Source organism: Brachycentrus maculatus, unplaced genomic scaffold, assembly GCF_059751285.1.
Source record: "Brachycentrus maculatus isolate JH-2025_06_01 unplaced genomic scaffold, ASM5975128v1 h1tg000037l, whole genome shotgun sequence".
NCBI lineage: Eukaryota > Metazoa > Arthropoda > Insecta > Trichoptera > Brachycentridae > Brachycentrus > Brachycentrus maculatus.
This window is the reverse complement of record NW_028280791.1, coordinates 1,020,385-1,038,125: the sequence shown is the minus strand read 5'-3', so window position 1 is coordinate 1,038,125 and position 17,741 is coordinate 1,020,385. Positions and strand designations below refer to the sequence as shown.

Sequence of the window (17,741 nt, the reverse complement as noted above, 5' to 3'; positions counted from 1 at the left end):
GTGGCCCATCGATACAAACAAGTAATAATCGGAAGGAGCCAAGTCTGGTGAGGAAGCTGCATGGGGTACGATTCAGAAGCAGTTTTTTTTTTAAAGAAATAACCCGCAAAGCCCCTACTTTAAGATGCTTGTCTGCAGGTAAGATATTAAGTATGGGGAAGGTAAATGTAAAAAATACATCATAAACACCCAGACCATTTGAAAACAAATCCATCTTGAATTAATTTTGCGATTGGCGGGAATCGAACCCGTAACGCCAGTTTCTCAACTACGCCACATCTTTCTTTCTTCAAATGAAAACAAAAAATTAATGCTCTCCGTGAATGCTATTTATTTGCTTTAATAGAAAAAAGAGGAGGAACAGAGCCACCAGTGCCAAATTAGACACCAATATAAGAATAGAATGTGAGAATCTTTTAAATAGTGACCTAGTGCTTCCTTATCAACCGCTTCATTAATTAACCCAGAAAATATAAATATGTATAAGATCTAATCTAGTATAAAAATAAAACACATTTATTATATAATAGCAATTTTAATATATATGTATTTCTTATGAACTTATAAAATATGTTATCATATTTTAACAAAAATAAAGAATCTGAATATGGATTGTAATTTTTTTTAAAGTGTACTGATTTTTTTGACATGGTTCAAAAATAAATGAAAATATATCACTAGCCGAATAATTGATAAAAATAACTAGGTGTTTTCTTATACATTCACAAATGCATGATTATTATACATATATTAGAAATGTACTGGATTAAACTTCATAAAGATAATAACTTGTTAATAATCAATCCACCATTTAAAATAATTAACATATTTTCTTATGTTCTAGTAATCATTTTAAATCTACTTTTACGTCTATCTAAACCAGGGGTTCCGGAAATTTCATTGTGAATACGTCGCCCCAAAATATGGTTAGTTAGGCAACCCAAAAAATCAGAAATTACGACTTTCAATCAGGTATTTTAGATGAATTTATTAAGCCCTAACCTCTGAGATTTTTATTTAGACATTGGGATATTTTGTCCTATTTTCCAAACCTATGAAGACTCGAGTCATAATTCGGGTAAAAGAGAGGCTTCAGACGGATTTCTCACTCCCTTGGTCTATAAGTGAAAGTGAAAACTCCCATCAACCTCTGCATTTACTCAATTTCTTATTGGAGACCTCAGATTGATAAAACTGGACAATTCCACGGCCCCTGCTAGATTATATAAGATGACATTCATTTTTCAAACATTTTCCACTGGATCGAAACAGTGGTAAGATGGAAATTATATCCATACAAATAATTTTTATCTATCTTCAAAATTAATTGTACGCAATTTCAATTGCATTATCCAATCAGCTACTGGCATACTGGTGATGGAAACAAATGACCAAAAAAACACATCATTTATTTACATGATTGATTTCTTCATATGCATGTAAAATAATAAAAACATGAAATGCTTTTTTTCCATTAGTCATAATGTCGAAGCATTGTATTTTATTGTTGTCTGTCTACAACATCTAATAGAGGTGTCACTTATTGCCAAGCACAGCGACAAATAATGCTTCCTTTAATATCTTTGTTTTTCTTTCTAAAATGGCAGCCTGTTGCCTGAGATATTCGTTACTTTCTTCTAACTTTTCAGCTTGTGCCATCATTTCCATGTCCTTCTGTTTTCGCTGATAACGCGACCGCCGAGAAGCTTCATTATTCTTGTCTCTGCGCTCTCTATATTTGTCTTCAATGGATAGAACAGAACTGTTGTCATCTATGAATGTCCCGGAGCTGCTCACACTATCGCTGCGTTTAGGCGGCCTGCCTCTTCTGACCGGTGTGTTTTTGGTTTCCAGCAATTTTTTTGCTAGTCCCGTGTGCTGTCGTAGACTGGATGTCCCTTTATCTCGTTTAGGTCTCTTTTCTAATAAATGTCTCTGTGATTGAGGAATGTACGATTCGTCTGACTCTTCACTATTGCGCCTCCTCTTTCTCGAGTTGAATTTTGGTGTATCGGGCGGTGTGAGGTCGTATACATCGGGAATTTTCTCATCATATTGACTCGATGTATTCGATAAGCAAGACGTCTTAGAAAGGTTGGATGTTGTGTTCTGCGGGCAATAAAATCAAGCATTAATATATTATCAAATTACCTTTAATTGACTCAAATATGAAGCGAGCATGTTGTACCTAATTGTAAAAATTACAATATGACATATGGAATAACAATGTTAATAATTACCTTATTGAACGTTAACAGATTATATTGATTGTCTGTCTCCAGCTGCTCGACTGTCCATACGACATCGGGTGTTGTCACAACTGGATCGTCCGCCCACATGTTGGGTGTATTGAAACTGCTTGTGTACTTATTCAACTTTAGCTTTAAGTCAACCTTCTGTTTGTCCTCATGATTAACAGTTTTATTAACAACTGAAGGAATTGAACACTTCTTTTCTGGTACATCATTTACTATGATAGTATCTATAATTAAATCATTGTTCTGTTTGACTTTCGATGAAGACAGAGTTAAATCAAATTCATTTGCTTTTTCCGAGAACGCCGGGTCATTTATAAATGGTTTTATCATTTTTACATTATTATAAGTGGTTTCTAAGCAGTCGGAAGATCCTTTAGAGATTGAATTGGTGTCTGGTAAAGTTGCCGAAAATTTCATTTTGCTTCCAGTGAATTTATCTGGGTATATTGTAAAGTTATTGTTGCAGTTGTCGTCTATTATTTCAACATTTGACCAGACAGCTTGATCGTTCCATTCTGCCGAGATCTCCTCCGGAGCAACGCCACACAGTGCTTGGACATCTTCCATCATTCCTTCTGCAGCGTCCATTGAATCACCCGATAATATCTCGATGGTTTCTTCATAAGCGGGTGTATCTTCAAACACGTACGTCTCATCCTTCATCTCATTGTCCATTTCATTATTGCTGTACATGATATTTGTAGTATTTTGATACATATTGCTCGTTTGACTTTCAAAACTCAATGAAGTTTGAATTTCTTCAGGGACTTCTTCAACCGATTCCTTAGAAAACCACTCATCGAAGCAACACTCTGTGCGTCCTTCAATTTCTGAACTTTCCAAAGAGCCATTTATGTAATTACTTAGTCCATATTCATCTGAAATGAAAAAAATATATATTTTGTAGTAAATTTAAACTTTGCGCTGTTATAAAAGCAACTTGGGCAGGAGAGTCGATAAAATAATTTTATAACAAAAATCACTACTTAATTTTTTCTTAGGGGGAAACCAATTGTCACAGATTCAAAGTAAATAGAATGGATCTTTGTCCGACGGGAGGAATATCTAGTTTAACATGCTCATCCTTTAAAAGATTGTAATAGACTCGTTTTGTGTTTATAACAGCCGATATAATTAATATTTTCATTCATCATTTTATTTTTGGAAAATTCGCCTTGTGATTTTTCATACTAAATTACTAGCCAATAATCCAACATCCTGACAAAGGCCTATTGAGGAGACTTGATCTTGATAAAAGTGTAAATGGGGTGTATATAATTTTTTTTCATGAAATATTTTTAAATGAGGAAAAACAGGATTGTATCTAGAACCCCTGACACAAGAGTCCAAAAAACTAACCGCGGGATAACAACCTGACTCAATTTACTTAGATTTTTATTAAGAAAAATAAAGTAGAATAAATAATGACCAATATATGCCGGTGTTTGAGGGGTGGCGGATTGTGCGCGACTGCACCATTCCCTCAAGTCCTGGAATCCTTCGCAATCCATCCTGGTTTGATCCAGACTTGGGATATTCTTGTCCAGGGAAATATGTAGCGAGTCCTCGATTATTGGTGTTTCCTGAGATTAAGAACATCTAATTAGTACATACTCATCATTTTACTTCTTTTACAATCGGCATGATGTCAATATTTTTTTTTCTTTCTTCAATCAACCCTTCACGTGCGAAGAAAACATAGTGAAACAAAAGACTTATTATAACATCGCTTATAATAATACGGTCGTGTGTGTCCTGTATAATTAGGTATGTACATAAGTAATGCGGTAGCACGTCAAGGGTCGATTTCAGCCAGATGCAGCATCGCAGAAACCTCACCTGTGACAGCATGTTCAACCCTAGATCGAACTCTGGACACTTGAACTGCTCGGCCAAGAGATTGGAAAGGTCGGATTGCAGTTCGGAGAGGATACTGGGATCGGAATCGAGGGGAGATGTCGGGATTGGCAGTGGTGAAAGTATTTCCTGATTTAACGCAAAGAACGGCGAGTCGTACGTCGTTACAGAAACTCCTCTGTTGGATTTTCCCTTTCCGTTCCTTTCCTTCTTCGCTGCAGTTTGTTTTGTTTCCTTTGCTCCTATAGAGGGAGGCGGGCTTGCTTGTCGCAACCATCTTGTACGGAACTGCTCAAATAAAATCAAAAAGAAAAAACATAATCCTATGCACATAAAAAATGTGCTTATTAGATAATACAAGCTAACAAAGTATGGAGACCTTAAAAATACTCACGGAATGTAAAAAAAACTTAAATTTTTAAATAAATTTTTATTAACAAAACGTCACAACATTATGTTACTTAACAATTATTCATATTGACCTTTAAACGCTCATGGGCCGCGTGCAATCAGGGTAGCGCCCTGCCCAAGCAATTTGTGAAATAATCACGCGCGTAAGTGTTATAATAAATAATTTTATCTCTAAAATTAGTCATCTTATTAAGATAAACTTAAAGCATTATCATAATAAAAGATTGTTTATAATTTACCATAATAAAGGTCCGCCTAATAAAAGCCTTGTAATGCAGGTATAAACACTAATATTACGCATCATGACTAAAATATTTATCGGAACCAAAAATAGAATGATTGATCGGTATCTCAAAGACATTATTTACGTAAGCTAATATTCATATTTTGATTACTATTGTCCTAAATCAGTATAATCCAATAGCAAAATGCATCACAATCATAATCATCCCATACGAGACCGGTGGGCAAATAAAAACGCAAATCTGCGATCCCGTAAAGGACCACTGGGCGGCTAAAGGTCAATACTATTTTACTCGGCTCCAGACCATGTTATCATTAATTCAATAAAATTATAAGAAAAAGTGAAATGGACAAACACTGTTTCAGAAGTTACCGATCATTTTAATATGTACATAAATACATATTATAATTAATGTTCAATATGAATAAATCAAACACAGATTTTGCATCTACATTACATTTAATACATTTTCAAAGTACTAGTCTTGTAAACTGTCGATTGTATAAAAATCCCCCCATAAGGTAATCAATGATTAAATATTGCTAGTTAAAATCTGCAATAGATTTTTTATTTATTTATATTGAATGTAAACTTACTATGGAGTTCTATACAATAAAAATCAAGCTCTTGAACATGAATTATTTTTATCGTAACGTCTGCAGCATTGTTTAGAAAATATATAAAAATTAAAATATAGATTCTTATTAATATCTAATTATTAAACATAGAATCTTAAATGTAATTATTTAATAAAAATATTAATTCTTAATATATAAATATTAATAATAAATGTTTAATATGTAATTAGTGAATAAAAATACTTATTACATAATTCTTATATTTAAAGGTAGAACTAATATATATTTTCTAAGTACATTAATATACATGCAAATATATGAATATACTTACATTGAATAATTCTCCGTGGAAGTTTACTGAAATGTTGACGCCTTCAGGCGACCTGCCAAGAGACCAACAAACTAGTTGTAAAGTCTCTCAACCTGTAACAAAAGAAACAATTGTTAGTTTATTTATCATAGAATTCTGTTTTACTCGCAGGGTCCGCATTTAACAGTGTGAAGGCTGTCTGGAGATCGGATTTATACTCGGTGAAGACCAAATGCTGACTGTACAATGTCTGCTTTGCTCCTGTTCTCTTATACGGCTGTGAAACATGGCACCTTACAAGGGCCCAGAGCAGCCGTGTACTAAGCTTTGAGAATAGGTGTCTGCGGAGAATTTTAGGCATGCGGTGGTTTGACTTTCTGAGGAATGAAGAGGTAAGGCGTAGGACGCAGCAAATCTTGGTCACAACTGTCGTCGAGAAAAGGCGATTCAGTTGGCTTGGCCATATACTCCGCATGCCTCCTGAGAGCCTTAATCAAGCTTGCATCTTTTACAAGGCATCAGGTTCGCGCCGCCCAGGACGACCACTGCTGACAATTCGTCGGCAGTTCTCGTCAGAACTTCGGGACGCGGATCTGACTTGGGAGGAAGGGAGCTGGCAGCCGACAGAAAAGCCTGGAGACAGTTTGTGGACTCCATATGCTCCACCTAGGGAGCGGATATGGTTTAATTAATTAGAATTCCGTCTGATCTGCAGTGTGACAGTAAACCCAGTTGTACTGGAGAGACTCAATCTCTATGTTCCCGATAACTATCTCAGGTCTCGGGAGGTTAGGTTGGTCTGTCACTCAATCGGTAGAACCAACCTGCCGACGGAAATGCCAATAGGGAGGGCTTAACCGAACCTCCTTGCATATCGATCTTTTTACATTGGTGAGGGTGCCTAAGGTCCCTAAACATGCACGTTTGACTTCGGCTCTTAACGCATGTTTGTGCTGCAACCCATAGTGCATGTTGGTCTTCGGGTCGACCAAAAATCGCATGTGTTAAACATTTTGTATAGTTTTAAGTGTGTAAATAGTGCTATGGTATATTTTAACTTGTAATACAGTTGGGCCTGTATATAAGAAACCTTGACATAAAACTTTAAGGTCCCATGATTTTATTTCCCAGTAAAAATAAGGCTGAATATAAGAGAAACCTCTTTTCCAGTCCCTTGGGATTTCTTATACACAGGTTCAACTGAAAATCCATTGCTGTTTTTACCATAAACTATATTACTTTATAAAATCGCTTGGACTTGGTCAAGTACTTTTTCAAAAACCTTTGCAGAGAGGAGAGATACTAAAAGGCATTATTCTAACAGATAAAAAATATCAATGCACAAGATATAACTACCTTTTTGAAAGTTAATTATGTGACTATATAAAACTATTTTTTAATGACTTAACAAGTTTTTAATCCTTCTTTATATTTTATCTTTAGCACCCAAATCAAACACAAAGATAAGATAGCAAGAAAATCCAGGTGTTCGTGTAAGCCTGTATGTGTGTGTGTGTGTGTGTGTGTGTGTGTGTGTGTGTGTGTGTGTGTGTGTGTGTGTGTGTATGTGTGTGTGTGTATGTGTGTCTTATAACAGGCAGGAACTATAAAGTTGAAGCCTGAGTAGGGACATGATAAACGGTGTTGCATAAGCCGTAGCTAGATTTCAGAGTCACTTGGACGTTAGGTAATTCAAAAAAAAAAAAAAGACACTCCGTAGCTACCTACGTACTTGCGTATGGCTGGATAGTTACTACTACCGGCGGGGTGGGGAGGAAAGAAGGGGAGGGGAGGTCGATGACGTATGCGACCTCTCGACTTGTCGAAACATGAAAACTCGATCGGGAGGAATAGGTATCATAGGTACATGAGTAGGTAGCATGACATTGAATGTCGTTCAAACTAGGGGTCAGTAATCTCTTCCATAAACAATAGATGTATAGATTTAAGTAATAACGTAGAAAAATAACATAGGTACTTATTCATATTAGGATTCAGCATAAATATGTAGGTTGGCACTTGGGTATGAAATCACTTAAAATGTCTAGAATGATGAAATAATGGTTTTTATTATCTTATCGTTTTCCATGATGGTATATGCGCTAACACACATCACTATAGACGATTTTCTTTAAACAATAATTTGCGTAAATATCAATAAACAACAAGAAATTCATTCTTTTTTCTTCATTTGAAAAGATTTTAATGGCGAAAGATGTTTTATCCGACTAGTGTTATACAAGTGTTGTCCGCCTCCGTAGTGTAATGGTCAGCACGCTCCGCTACCGTTCTGGAGGTCCCGGGTTCGATTCCCAAGGGGGGTAAAAATAAATCAAAGTGATTTTTTCACTGTAATATTTATTCAATATTACCATGGACTGGTACCTGAAGAGGAGGGCTGATCACCTTTCCTTCATAAGTAAAAACGATCATGATAACACTGCGTTTATAAGACACAGTGCCCTATGCACCATTGAGGTGCGGATAAGGGTTTTATTATTATTATTATTAGTGTTATAAAATAATTTGAAAGAAGCGGCGTGATAGTTAGTTATATTGATTATTTTATAAAAAAATATTTAGACACGTTAGCTAGGCCCACTCTATTTTTGCAGGAAAAATATGGAAAAATATAATAGTGAAGGAAATGTAAGTTTAACTATAAGACCGCGACAAAAAAAAGAAGTATGGTTGAGGTTTTTGAAACTTGAAAAAAGGTTTTTCATCTGTGGCAAGGTAATAGAATTTTTAAAATTAATACGCTGTTTTATTTTTTTGTGTTGCCATGTGCACGGCATTATATACCAACTTCAGAAATCCAATTGTTGGGTAATATATCCAAAGTAAAACAAGTTTTTGTTGGATTGAGTTCTACGTTTATTTATGTATATCTTAATACGTGACGCGTTTCGTCTTCTTAGGACATTATCAAACACATCAAGAGTGTTTTATTTTGGGTATATTACCCAACAATTTAATATGGAATTCTACCAACTGTCTGCAGTTACAATAAATAAAAAAATTCAGAAATCCAGGTAAAAAGGGAATATAAATTAAAGATAGGTACATAGTTATAAGTATCTATTCAAAAAGCAATAATAATGAATTTAGTGTGCCTCAGTAGTATAGTGGTTACAGCGTTTGGCGAGCATACCAGAGTGTCGGGTTCGATTACCAGGAGGGAGGGGGAACAAAATAAATATGAGTGATTTTTCACTCTAATATTTATTTAATATTACCCAGGGCTGGTACCTGAAGCGCAAGACTGATCGCCTTGACTTCATATACTTAACGATCAATATAACACTGCGTAATGCGATGCAGTGTCGTATGCACCGGTATGCACCGTCGTATGGTACGGATACGTGGTTAGAAGAAGAAGAAAATAACGCATAACTAATGTCGCCTTAAGATATTTTTAAAAACGGAAAAGAGAAAAATCTCATACAGCTACTTGTATAGATATGTAGGTACTTTATAGCACCTGTACATCGATAGAGATAAAGTATGATTTAGAAAATTGGCCACTAGGCAATTTCATGACAGAAAAAAGTCAAACACACAAAAGAATTACTTGGCGAAACATGGGAAAATCCCGGTGTGTAAAATGTACATTCATAGCAACACAGAGCTTATATAACTATCTAGCAAAATAATGGGCTAAAATAGTACATTGCACAATGATATATGTACTCGTAATTTAGATTAGGCGCATTGAGGCTCGGCTTGGGATGTAGAATTTTTGTATAGTGACATCAATCACATATATTTTAAAAAGTTCTTATTGACAGCAAATTATGAATAGAGGTAATAATTACAACAATATTAAATACAGTAAAAAGTTAAGATAGGTACCGCTTTATCAGAGGGATTGTTATAAGTGGTTAATTTTTTAAATTGTATTTTTACATTTTTTAACCAGCGGGAAAGACTGAAATGAGTCATTTAAAATTGAAATATAATTTCTTTACTTGTTAAATTTTATTTACATATTCTCTAATAAAAAATAGTTGTAGGCAGGGCTTCTTTTTAAACAAAAAAAGGTCCCAGAACTCACTTCATGTCGAGCTTTTTACTAAAAAAAATCAAATATTTAAATATTCATTACAATAACATGTTATCATTTTGACGACTTATATAAACATATTGTAATTACATAAGCGCAAACATTGTTTCGTCAAATTGATTTAAAAATTGAAAAAAAAATCCGTGAGAAAAAGTGCCGGAACGCTGTTCCACCGCGTTACATGAAAAACGTCCTGGTTGTAGGTGTAATGTGTAAGTATTTTCAACTATTGTTCGAAGGCAATTATAATATAGTCCTGTTGGAATCCAATATGATATAATTACATCGGAAAATCGATTCTGAAATTTCAAAAAGATCCGGGTCATGAGTACCTAACCTACATGGCAAGTACGCATATTTGTATAAAACAAACTAATATAAAAATTAATTCGTTAGGTATCTAGAATGTTATATGCTATAGAATTAACATACTGAAAAGCGATCGATTATCCCACTGAAACACGTTCAATAACGAAAGTTTTCTCAGCGAATTCTCCGAAATAGTTCGACGTTAATAAGTACCGCGACGCGTGACCTCTATTGTTTTACAAAAAAATATAAGGCACGACTTGGTTCATATTAAACCGAAACTAATTACACATGAAATAAGTAAATAAAAGTAAATTTAAGGGTTACTCACGTTTCGCTTTTGAAGACCAGTCCCTTGTTTGATTTCTTTACAAAAAACAACTAATAAATATTCACGGAATCTGATTTCAAAATCAATGTATTCAACTTTTGATTCTTTTTTATATACGAGTATTTTAGTATCCGTGATTCTATTAGATTTCGCTAAAAAACGTTTAAAATATTATTGATATTCACAGTATTCTCGTTTTTAGTTTAATTCTCGAGTCTCGGTGAACACATGCCTAGCGTATATCGAACCAGAAAATATTGTGCAATAGTGAGCGGGAAATCTTATAAAACCTTGTCCCCACCCGCGCGCATTTCGGCGAAAGCGAGTTGGAGGGGGATACGCCGTGACGTCATTGCGCCAGTCGCCCAATGGGAGACCCTCCCGATGACGACATGGTGAACCCGCGGACTCACACCTTCCTTCACGGCGTACACAATCGAAAGAACTCTCATACCATTAAAATCAAGCGCCAGAACAAAAAAAGAATACTTATTTATTAACGTATTATTAAACCAAACGTACCGTAGAATTTTACATTTTGCATGAGTTCAATGGGGATAAAAGGTAGTAAATGGGAAATTTGTTCTAAAAATACATCCATGAATGGAGACCGATGTTCTTATTTTATGATAATATGTACGTAGGTAGGTACTCAATTAAACCCTTTTTTGGAAAAGTTCGTTATATCATTTTTAGAAAAGTGAGAACCGCTCCGCACTTAATAAGCGGTGAAATTAAAATAATAAAAAAAATGTCACGATAAATACATAATTTCAAGTTCGATTTCTCGGAAATAATTAACATAAATTGTATGTAAATAGATAGACGCATTCTTAATATTTTCCTCATCGGAACATCGAGATTCAGGACATAACGGATGTATGTATTATGTATGTATGTATGTACTCGTATATAATAAAATTTCAAGTTGGATATCGAAGGTGGTTGAAAGTTTAAAGGTATTTGGAATGTAAAAAAAATAAATAAATGAACTCCGTGGCACCTTCGGAATTTAAGTTAAAATTAATTCAAAATTAATTTATCAAGGCTTGAAAAATTAATTTTGCAAGCCTTAATTGAGCATTAATTTTTTTACTATTTGTATAAATTTTTAAAACAAATACATACATATTTAATTTTCGAAAACAGGAATCAAGTTGTGGCAGACAGGGATCGAACATATGACTCATTTTTTAGTTACAAATGATAGATAATATTATTGTAGATAAAAATGATATATTTATCTCTAAACGCGTTGTTTATCACAGAATTATCAGTAGGGTTTATGAATAACTCGGAAAATATATTCAAGGACGGCCATTGCCTACGCGAGATATTCAAAACCAAGAGGCCACTGGTCACCGACCCTATTGATAAAAAATGTCCATAAAAAATACCGAAAACATTTTTTTGACCTTTTTTTTAGATCCATGTAACACTGGAAAAAGCGGTGCCTTTGTTAGAAAAACAAAATAAATTTTATTGATTTTGGTAGCCATTTAGTTGGCGTTCAAAAAACGCAAATAAACAAAAATCGCCATACTAGCCTATTGCCATAGGGCCGATTTTGCTTACTTGGTATCTAATAAATAAAATAAAAACCTTAAATTCCTTAAGTTTTATTTTATACTTAGCACCAATTACATAATTGCTTTCTAAAATGGTTTTGAAAACAGCATCTCACGTTAGTTTTGTATTGGAACAAGTAGTACATATTTTTTACATAGTTTATTTATATTATTTTATAAATTACGTCATATAATGTCGAGCCAAACTAAACATCGGAGCTGGTGTGACAAACACGATGTCGAGTCATACTCGACATAGGAGTGGTAAAGGTTAATAGTCGAAGAAGAAGAGCTACGGATCGATCTTTAAATGTTACGATAGAGTACTGAAAAGGCTGTCTCAACCATTGGTATTTAGAATACGTTGTGCAGACATAATACTAAAATAATGAAATAGCCATTTCGTAAATTAGACACCGTGAAAACACATTACAACAAACAACAGACATATGTATGTACATGTGTATATGTACGTAGGTAGAATGTAGACACTGAAGACTGACGTGGCATCACCGAACCATCAACCGCATTATTATCTACCAATTTTTTTTATATAAATATTTAGGTAAAGTATCTGTCATGTTGTTATTCTGAGTCACGTTGAGGTCGATTATAATAATAATCATACCTATTAACCTAATGAGAGCCCTGTGTCTGTCACCTGTCGTGGAACATTGTATGGAGCGTGTGATGAGGTCAAATTAAAATGTATTGATTTTTTAACTCCCCAAAGAAAAGAATTCAAATAGCACAATAGACCTATGGGTGAAAATATGACGCGTAATTACTCGACACTGGTAAGAATACTCTCGAAGGGTGAAAGCCATAAAAAAATAAGAAGAAAAATATGACGCGGACGCTAGATGAATGTGTCCCTATAAATCTCTGATCACGAGAGGCGCAATTTATAAGTGCTTAAATGATTCATGAGAAAACTTTAATAAATAAGGATTAATGTAAAATAAAAATCACCCAATTTTCAGTAGGTACCGGTTCAAAAATAATAAATGATACATATTTTGTTCTGAGTAAAATCCACCTAGTAATTGACAAAAATGTTAATGGTTTCATTATATTTGCGTTTTACCTATGAAAGATAAATTATAAGAGATAATACGCACTATATATTATTATACATAGGTATATACAATGTTGACACATACATAAATAACTTTTTGATGTAATCATCCCTAATTAGGACTATGGTACAGACATACGTCATGCCTAATCATTAACAATACCGATATACCAATTTGAGGAAAGTGAGCCCTGGTGCGAGAATTGACAAAATTTAAAAGCAGCTGCTTGATAGATACAACAGAATGTGTTTTTAGTCCCGTTTATATATATTTTTTTTAATATTTATAAAATTAAACTTTAGTATCCTATCAAAATGTTCCTGATAATCTTTTTATAAACCTTCTTAAAAAAACTGGAATTGATGGGATTGAAATCTCATTTCAAATTTTTCATTTAAATTCCAATTTCGAGGCCCTGTGCGACCTATGCGCGATGCCCTGTGCGACCGCACCTATCTCGACGTGCCCTACGTAAAGTGCTCTAACTACATTTTTGTCAATTTTGAGATATTTGGTGTACGTTATCGACTGACCGTTATCTACAAATATAAATAAACTAAAAAAGTATATAAAATAAATTACGCTTAGTTTTCAAGCGTATGAAACGCTTTCTACATCGAATTTTCGAAATGAACTGAACTCCTAAAACGCTAACTACTTAATTGTGACAAAGCATAAAGTTTTAAAACGATTTAATACATTATTTTATCATGTTTTTGAATGTGTAATACTAGTTTAGAATTTCGGATAAACCGTTAATTAATAAAAAAAAATACGTCGAAAAAATCTTCTAAGCTCTCTCCTGTAAAGTAACAGATTTGCAGATAGAGTACTTTACGTAGGGGCCGTCGATCTCACACCTTTTAAGACGGCCCTGTTTGCTTATACGATGTAGCGTTTTAATTTGCGTTTATATAGATATTTTTTAAATAAACAACGGGAATAAAAATCGGCGGGTTGGTGACATGAAATTGGATTTTTGTTACAATTACACAGAAAGTTGTTTTGCAATCGCTGAAATGATTTCATTAATCTGTGAAGATAACTTGGCAGGTCAATTGAATAATCTCTAAAATGTTTACTCAAATAATCTTATTATCAGTATGTACACTGGGTACAGAATACCGCAATGATAAGAAAACATTCTCCTCGTTTATTTTATTTTATCAGATAGGTAGGTACATAAGGAGAGTGACAGATTTCGTTGGTGACGTCAGAGATACACGATTATCGATGAGTTATCCGAAAATATTATGATATTTACCTACCTACATATTTTCGAATAATTTTTCATTATAAAAAGTCATCTGGGTAGCGTGATTATTTCACATTTCCATTTAAGTAAAATATTTACAGATTTATAGGGGTGGCCAAAGCGTCGACATCTATCGACTGGTCGACCGCGTAACTATTTCTAGTTTTCTGATACGTACAATATGAAAAGCTTACCGAAAATATGCCATGTCATGTTTCCGTTGCATCCTCTGATACGATAAAAAAAATAATAGTTAATATGTATTTGCAGTAAAATTGTTTGCATCGATACTCATAATAACCAAATAAAATAACGTTTTAAAACTATTTTGTTTCATTTATAAATAAGTAGTTGGTAAAAACCTGAAGCGGAGGGCTGATCACCTTTCCTTGGTGTGTTAGCGATCAAGATGACACTGGGTTTATATGATGCAGTGCCCTATGCACCATCGGGTGCGGAAAAGGGTTTGAAGAAGTAGTTTGTAAAAGGAAATAGTATTATTTTCTTTAAATATTTCGGTTTTTTCTCATATTAAAAATAAAAATAAATAAACTTGATTTTAAATTAAATAAATACTTTTCATTTGATCATACGATGTTGGTAAGCCACCGCTTATGATTAAAAGTTTGGCTACCCCTGGTGTATACAAATATTGTATTTGAATATGAAGATGAAGTTGTTCGCTGTTGGCGCTGTTGCTACACGCAAAAAATGCAAATATAGGTATATACTTGCGAAAATGCTGGTTCCTAGAAACGGCTACTGCGGTGTTAACACACAGACGCACACATACACATATACATGTATGTGTTACAAAATCAGCAAGTCACGAAATTTAAAAAAAAATGAGGCCAATAACGGTAAAAGCAAAAATGTTAGCACAAGGAATGAAGCACGTCGGACCAGGGACAAGACGTTTCGCGAATATAATTCTCCCACATATTGAATTTTGAAAATAAACTGAGTATATTGTTAATAATACCTTTGGAGAAGTATAACTCTGTCGTCCCTGTATCTAAATAGACACGATAATAATATATCGCTCACTCCTTTCAAGAACGTCATAAATCAAAAATTGTCAATTTTTAGTTTAGTTTAGTTTAGTTATGTTTTCGGAATGCCCAGAAAATGTACTATATCCCAGCAAAAGGGGCATATTTTAAACTTAATATTTACCAGATACAGGGCAGAAAGTGTTGTTTTTGCATTTTGAAGAAAAGGTATTATTTAATATTTTTTTTTTAAAATACTAAATATTTTTTGAATGTACAAAAAACCTTCAGGTTTTACCTAAAAAGATCTGTTGCATATGAAAAAGTTTAATAAGTGGCTTGATATTTATTTTTAACACATTGTATTATATTTTTAAACTTTAAAAACGTTCTCCTGAAAAATCAAGTTTTTTTTATTTATGACGTTCTTGAAAGGAGTGGGCGATATGTACTTCAATTAGAAGCTAGATATAGTTGTCCAATTGGATGCTAATACGATTCAATGCACCCGTAAGGTGAGAAGATTTTTTAAAGCGTTTCTTTTGGTCATTATGCTGTGTCGTTTGCACTTTTTCAATATTTTGAACTGTATTTCAGCATACATCATTTGACATAGATGATAGAAGATAAAACTATATAGCGCCATCAGCATCTAAATAATTAAAATCATGAAAATTGTGACTCAAAGGCAAAGATGTTAGTTTTAAGAAGGAAATTCATCTTTATTATATTTAAAAATGATACTTCATTAAGTTTTAGTATAAATTAAATTAAACATTTCATAAAAAAGTTCAAAATATGATTGCATCACACGTATGAAATCGTCGGTCGCAAAAATAATTACCTGTAAGTGCCATACATGGAAAGGTGTAAATGGCGCAAAATTCAAAAGAAAATTCAGAATTTTAGGTCTTCGTTTGAAGATGTTCTCATTATGCGAACTTTAATATAATTATTATTTTATTTAAAAAAAAATACGAAATATTATGCATAATAATAAAAATTAATAAGGTGTTACTTACATTTTGTGCGTTGTCTTGTGAAAGCCCTTCTTAAAAATGATGCAAAAATTATCAGAAGCGCGATTACAGGAACCGCGCATAAATCTACCGCGGTAGGTTCTCTTTGTCTGGTGATGGTTGTAACAACGCTGGTGCATCAAATTTTGTATACTTCTTGGAATAATGTTTGTACCACTGATCATGTTAGGATTATGTTCCCTGATCACAGCGGTCTGCATCAACCCTTCTCTTGGTTTTATAGCGAGATATAATTCACCCAAGTTCAACAGTTGATACGTTCCCTCACAGCGAAGTAGATTAGTTTATAAACTAAATTAGTCACTTAGAACGTTAACTTAATATTACTAAATATTTTAATGCTATATTTTAAACCCAAACTTTAAAAAATCGACCTAATATTATTATTATTATCGATATCGTTCATCCATAGATAGTTTTTTTTTATTAAAATTAAAAATCGCTATCGCGTATACACTGGATAATTTTTAGAATCAAAATATACTATTTAATACATTGAATATAACAAAAAGTACGAATACAATATTATTTGAAAGCTGAAACGACTTCCGAAATTCACGAGAGCAAGCTGTGCAGCTGTGCGGACGATATTCAACTTGGACTTTGGGAAACGAATGACGTAAAATCTGGGAGGTGTAGGCTGGTGTAGACTGTATTGCATCATCCAAAGCTGAGAAGCGAGACGGTATTATGTGAGGTCATGGTATCAGAGAGAGTCGAACATATTTTCACCTCATACAATTTTCATTCAATAGGTATTGTGTGGAATGGTATACAAAATTATTAACAATATTGAATTAATAATAAGACTTTTTTATTTTGATAATTTCTACTCGTCCATTTAAATGAATAGCATTATTTTTTCTCGTTTGTTTCGAAATAGAATGATGCTTATTACGCAATGAAATCATGTGATAGAACTAAAACTATAACAACTATAGCAAGAGAATGGTCCGGTGGCAGAAGCTTCTGGAAGTTTAGATTTTCAGTTTCAGCGTCTCTGCGTATCTTGAATATTTTGTAGAATATGTATTATATGATGTTTTATGTGTTTTATGCAATTTAACATCGCTATTGTTTTTTTAATTATGTTTTAATTCCTATTTAAATTATTTTTTTCCTTTACTTTTTTTGACCGTACCTAAAGTGACCATACTTCCCGTTTTGAACGGGACCGTCCCGTTTTGAGATACCCTGTCCCTGTATGAAACAACATAATTTTTTCATATTTATACTATTTAATTCTCTTATTTTCTTTATCAACATTCCTTTTCTTTTTTTAATTATATAAAAACTATGTGTTTTCTTGAATATACATACTATTACGTAAAAATTGTTAGATGTCCCGTTTTGAGGACTAAAATAAATGGTCAATAGCTATACCTAAACTGACCATTTATTTTTGTCCTCAAAACGGGACATCTACCAATTTTTTCGTAAAAG

The 17,741-nt window shown here is 33.5% G+C and overlaps 1 protein-coding gene across 3 annotated transcripts; it reads right to left on the bottom strand.

Annotated features, from left to right (window-relative positions):
• Positions 1–515: 515 nt before the first annotated feature.
• On the bottom strand, positions 516–16,917 carry LOC148312640 (uncharacterized). Of its 3 annotated transcripts, none has more exons than XM_088275804.1 (6): positions 16,281–16,917; positions 5,680–5,771; positions 4,098–4,403; positions 3,688–3,841; positions 2,241–3,136; positions 516–2,109 (listed from the first exon to the last, which is right to left on the bottom strand). In XM_088275804.1, exons 3-6 carry the CDS (start codon positions 4,107–4,109, stop codon positions 1,537–1,539), a joined length of 1,635 nt encoding a protein of 544 aa, XP_088131930.1. In that variant the 5' UTR covers positions 4,110–4,403; positions 5,680–5,771; positions 16,281–16,917; the 3' UTR covers positions 516–1,536. The 3 variants fall into 3 exon arrangements, with proteins under 3 accessions (XP_088131930.1, XP_088131920.1, XP_088131912.1); XM_088275794.1 differs by lacking the exon at positions 16,281–16,917 and adding an exon at positions 10,365–10,623; XM_088275786.1 differs by lacking the exons at positions 5,680–5,771; positions 16,281–16,917 and having other exon boundaries at positions 4,098–4,739.
• Between the last annotated feature and the right edge of the window lie 824 nt (positions 16,918–17,741).

Coding starts and splice junctions, on each gene's coding strand:
- LOC148312640 (XM_088275786.1), bottom strand. CDS start 4,448: ATGTGCATAGGATTATGTTTTTTCTTTTTGATTTTATTTGAGCAGTTC. Junction 3,842..4,097: donor GGTTGAACATGCTGTCACAG/GTGAGGTTTCTG, acceptor TCTTAATCTCAG/GAAACACCAATAATCGAGGA. Junction 3,137..3,687: donor TCAAACACCGGCATATATTG/GTCATTATTTAT, acceptor TTTTCATTTCAG/ATGAATATGGACTAAGTAAT.